This window comes from Triticum aestivum, chromosome 1D (assembly GCF_018294505.1).
Source record: "Triticum aestivum cultivar Chinese Spring chromosome 1D, IWGSC CS RefSeq v2.1, whole genome shotgun sequence".
In the NCBI taxonomy this organism is placed as follows: Eukaryota; Viridiplantae; Streptophyta; class Magnoliopsida; order Poales; family Poaceae; genus Triticum; species Triticum aestivum.
The window spans coordinates 486,651,798-486,655,051 of record NC_057796.1 but is presented as its reverse complement, the minus strand read 5'-3'; the positions used below and the strand labels follow the sequence as shown (position 1 = coordinate 486,655,051).

At 54.1% G+C, this 3,254-nt stretch overlaps 1 protein-coding gene across 1 annotated transcript; it reads right to left on the bottom strand.

Annotated features, from left to right (window-relative positions):
• Window positions 1-940: 940 nt before the first annotated feature.
• LOC123183309 (putative polyol transporter 1) lies at window positions 941-2,937 on the bottom strand. The gene is made up of 2 exons (XM_044596091.1): window positions 2,682-2,937; window positions 941-2,594 (listed from the first exon to the last, which is right to left on the bottom strand). Exons 1-2 carry the CDS (start codon window positions 2,806-2,808, stop codon window positions 1,168-1,170), a joined length of 1,554 nt encoding a protein of 517 aa, XP_044452026.1. The 5' UTR covers window positions 2,809-2,937; the 3' UTR covers window positions 941-1,167.
• Window positions 2,938-3,254: the final 317 nt, after the last annotated feature.

Genomic DNA, 3,254 nt, shown 5'->3' with positions numbered 1-3,254 from the left:
ACTGTCCTTCTAACCATCCAACCATAGTTTGGTTCATGACCTCGTGACAGGTTGGGGTCGATGCTAGTGTTTGAGGTGGTCGTTGGTGCAGTGCACGTCACAGCCGTAGGCATGACACATCCAGTGCCTTCCATGCTAGTTGGGACCTTCTCGGTATTGCTGGAACACTTTCGGTTTACTCCAAAACACTTCTGAAACCTCTTCGAAACACCTTTGATATTTCTGGAGCATTTTTGCTGCATTTCTCTCGTACTCTTAACACCTCCTAGTACTTAAAAAACTGATGGCCATTAAACGTGTGACCCCGCAGGTTCGGTAATATGCAGACATGACCTGGAACATCTTTTGGTCAATAATCAATAGCGGGATCTGGACACCCATATTGATTCCGACATACACACGAATATATTTATTGAGCACAATTTTTGCTTGTGTACACAATTACTTTTGCTTTGTGATACATAACAAAACCCGAGGCAAAGACTTTTTTTGGTATCCTTGTGAAGCAATAACTAAATCACAATACCAAGTTATCCTTGTTACTAGTTTTGTTCTCTTTTCTCGTTATCGTTTTCCGGTATCCCGTGATTATTTCACGCTGTATCTGGCCAAATGATGGTGGATACCGTAATATAGATATGGCCCAGAGAATATCTCTCCATCATCGAAGGAACAAATCTGAGTCTTGAACTATCGAGTCCTAGACTTGTTTTTCCGATATACCTAGAAGTTCCATTATAATTACCCAGTTACGGGTAACGTTTGACAACCCAGAGTAACTGGCTGACATGAAGGTAGACGGCATTCTCATGGTCTAAAGACGTGAGTATATCCTAACACTTGATATGATTATACTAGTAACAGAGTGACGATGTGATCTCGTAGTGTGTCATTAGTTGGGTCTTTCCAACAACATTGTCCTACTAACAACGTACTCTCATTATGTAAGACAAACACACTCTTATTTGTCAGTAGGCGACAAAACATTCTGATACACTTTGGTGGAAAAATAAAAAACACAATGAAACATCCCGAAAACAGGACAAATTTTATCAAAAACCCAAGAAAGAAGTAGCAGGGAACTCAAAAGAACCCCCAATGGATGGTCATCCGTCCATGCATGCATGCATGTTAGAGAAACCAACCGCTCCCCGGCCGTACGATTAGCTAGTTCATCTCCACAGCTGCTTTCACCTGCTTGTCTTTGGTGGCGGTGTCGTCGTCGTCCTCGACGGCGGCGTCCTTCATGCCGAAAAGCTTCCCTATGTCCTCGAGCGGCTGCCCGCGCGTCTCCGGAACGAAGGCGTAGAAGAAAAGCCAGCCGAGCGCGGCGAGGCCGGCGTAGAGGAAGAAGCTGCCGCCGATGGTGATGGCCTTGGACAAGGAGAGGAAGGTCATGGAGATGGCGGCACTGGTGACGCGGTTGCAGGCGACGCCGAGCGCGAAGCCGAGCGCGCGCACCCGGAGCGGGAAGACCTCGGAGACGTAGACGCTGGTGATGGGGCCGAGGCCCATGGAGAAGAAGGACACGTAGGCCAAGGTGGAGGCGATGCACAGGCCGATTGCCCACGTGATCTTCTCGTCCGGGTGCTGACCCACGACGGTGAGGCCCGTCCCGAGGCCGATGAGACAGACGAGCATGCCGGCGGTGCTGGTGAGCAGCAGCGGCCGCCGGCCGACACGGTCGATTTGGAAGGTGGCCAAAAGGATGAAGAGAGTCTTGGTGACCCCCATGGCGCACGTGACGCCGAGCAGGTGGTTGTCGCCGGTAATGCCGGCGCTCTTGAACACGCGTGGGCTGTAGAGCACGACCGAGTCGGAGCCCGTCGCCTGCTGGAAGAAATGGACGCCGAGCGCCGCGAGCAGTATGCGGCGCATGACCGGGGTGGGCGAGAAGATGAGCTCCTTCCACACCTGCTTCTCGTTGCCGCCTTTTCTCTTGGGCACGGCGACCACGTCGCCGTCAAGGTCGTGGGGGATGCCGGCGGCAGCCTTGATTTGGTCAAGGCGCTCCACGGCCTCCTCTGGCGTGTCGGAGGTCTTCTCCAGCACGACCCTGGCGTCCGCAAGGCGGCCTTTCATGACGAGCCACCGGGGCGACTCCGGCATGCCGAGCACCATGAGCGCGAGCAAGGCGGAGGGGAGGGCGCCGATGCCGAGCATGATGCGCCAGTTGAGGTGGGGCGGGAGGCGCGCGAAGGCGAAGTTGGAGACGTAGCCGAGGAGGATGCCGACGTTGATGAAGACCTCGGTGAAGGAGGTGAGGAGGCCGCGGGTGGAGGCCGGGGCCACCTCGGCCGTGTAGACGGGCGCGACCATGATGGCGAAGCCGACGCCCATGCCGCAGACGAAGCGGCCGAACATGAACATGACGTAGTTGACGGCGAAGCCCATGAGCAAGGAGCCGGCGAAGAAGATGGCGGCGGCGATGATGACGGTGTAGCGGCGGCCGATCCAATCGGACGTCCTGGCGCCGGCGAAGGAGCCGAGGAGCGCGTAGACGCTGAGGATGCCCATCATGATCTCCACCTGCACGTCCGTCAGCCGCAGGTCCTCCTTGATGTACAGCGACGCCCCGCTCATCACCCCGACGTCTGGACATCCGATCAGTTATGCATGGCGGAAGGAAGAAGATGGGCGTTGGCTTTGGTGCGTATATTGGAAATGTAGGAGGTAGGTACCATAGCCGAGGACGACGGTGGCCATGGAAGCGGAGAGGGCGCACGTGCAGGCGTACTTGAAATTGCTCTTCTTCTTGGGCTGGGGCTGGACCGCCGCCGCCTCCGGGAGCGCAGCAGCAGACGCCATCGTCGACCGATCCTTCTTCCTAGCTTGTTCTCAGTAAAGCGCCGTACGTGCTGTGTTGCCCGGTGGTGCTCCCTCCGTTGCTTCCATTATATACGCAGGGCACGTAAGGCGTGTAGGGGAAGAAGAAGGTGGATGTGATTGATGATAATTAAAAATAAGAGGATGCGGATGGAGAGAGTGGGAATATATCCTTTGAGATGATATGGACCCATGATCTTCAGTCCTTTGTCCGATCCCCTTCTGCCAGCCAATTAATCAATCAAGGCAGGGAATAGTTTGAACGAGGCTTGAGCTAGACAGATGCTTGCTTAACCGGCCACCTCGACACTGCCAAGCTTTTTATAGAAAGCGTAAAACTGGCTTACAGTTACAGCAGTGCACTGGAACGAGCAATCGATACTCTTTATCTCAATCTCAGTTGGTCCGCTCCTTTTTTAGACGCAACA

What these genes read in the sequence shown, in the direction of transcription:
- LOC123183309 (XM_044596091.1), bottom strand. Translation starts at nt 2,808, where the DNA reads ATGGCGTCTGCTGCTGCGCTCCCGGAGGCGGCGGCGGTCCAGCCCCAG. An exon ending in CACCGTCGTCCTCGGCTATG is followed by an intron (nt 2,595 to 2,681) that starts GTACCTACCTCC and finishes TCGGATGTCCAG; the next exon opens with ACGTCGGGGTGATGAGCGGG.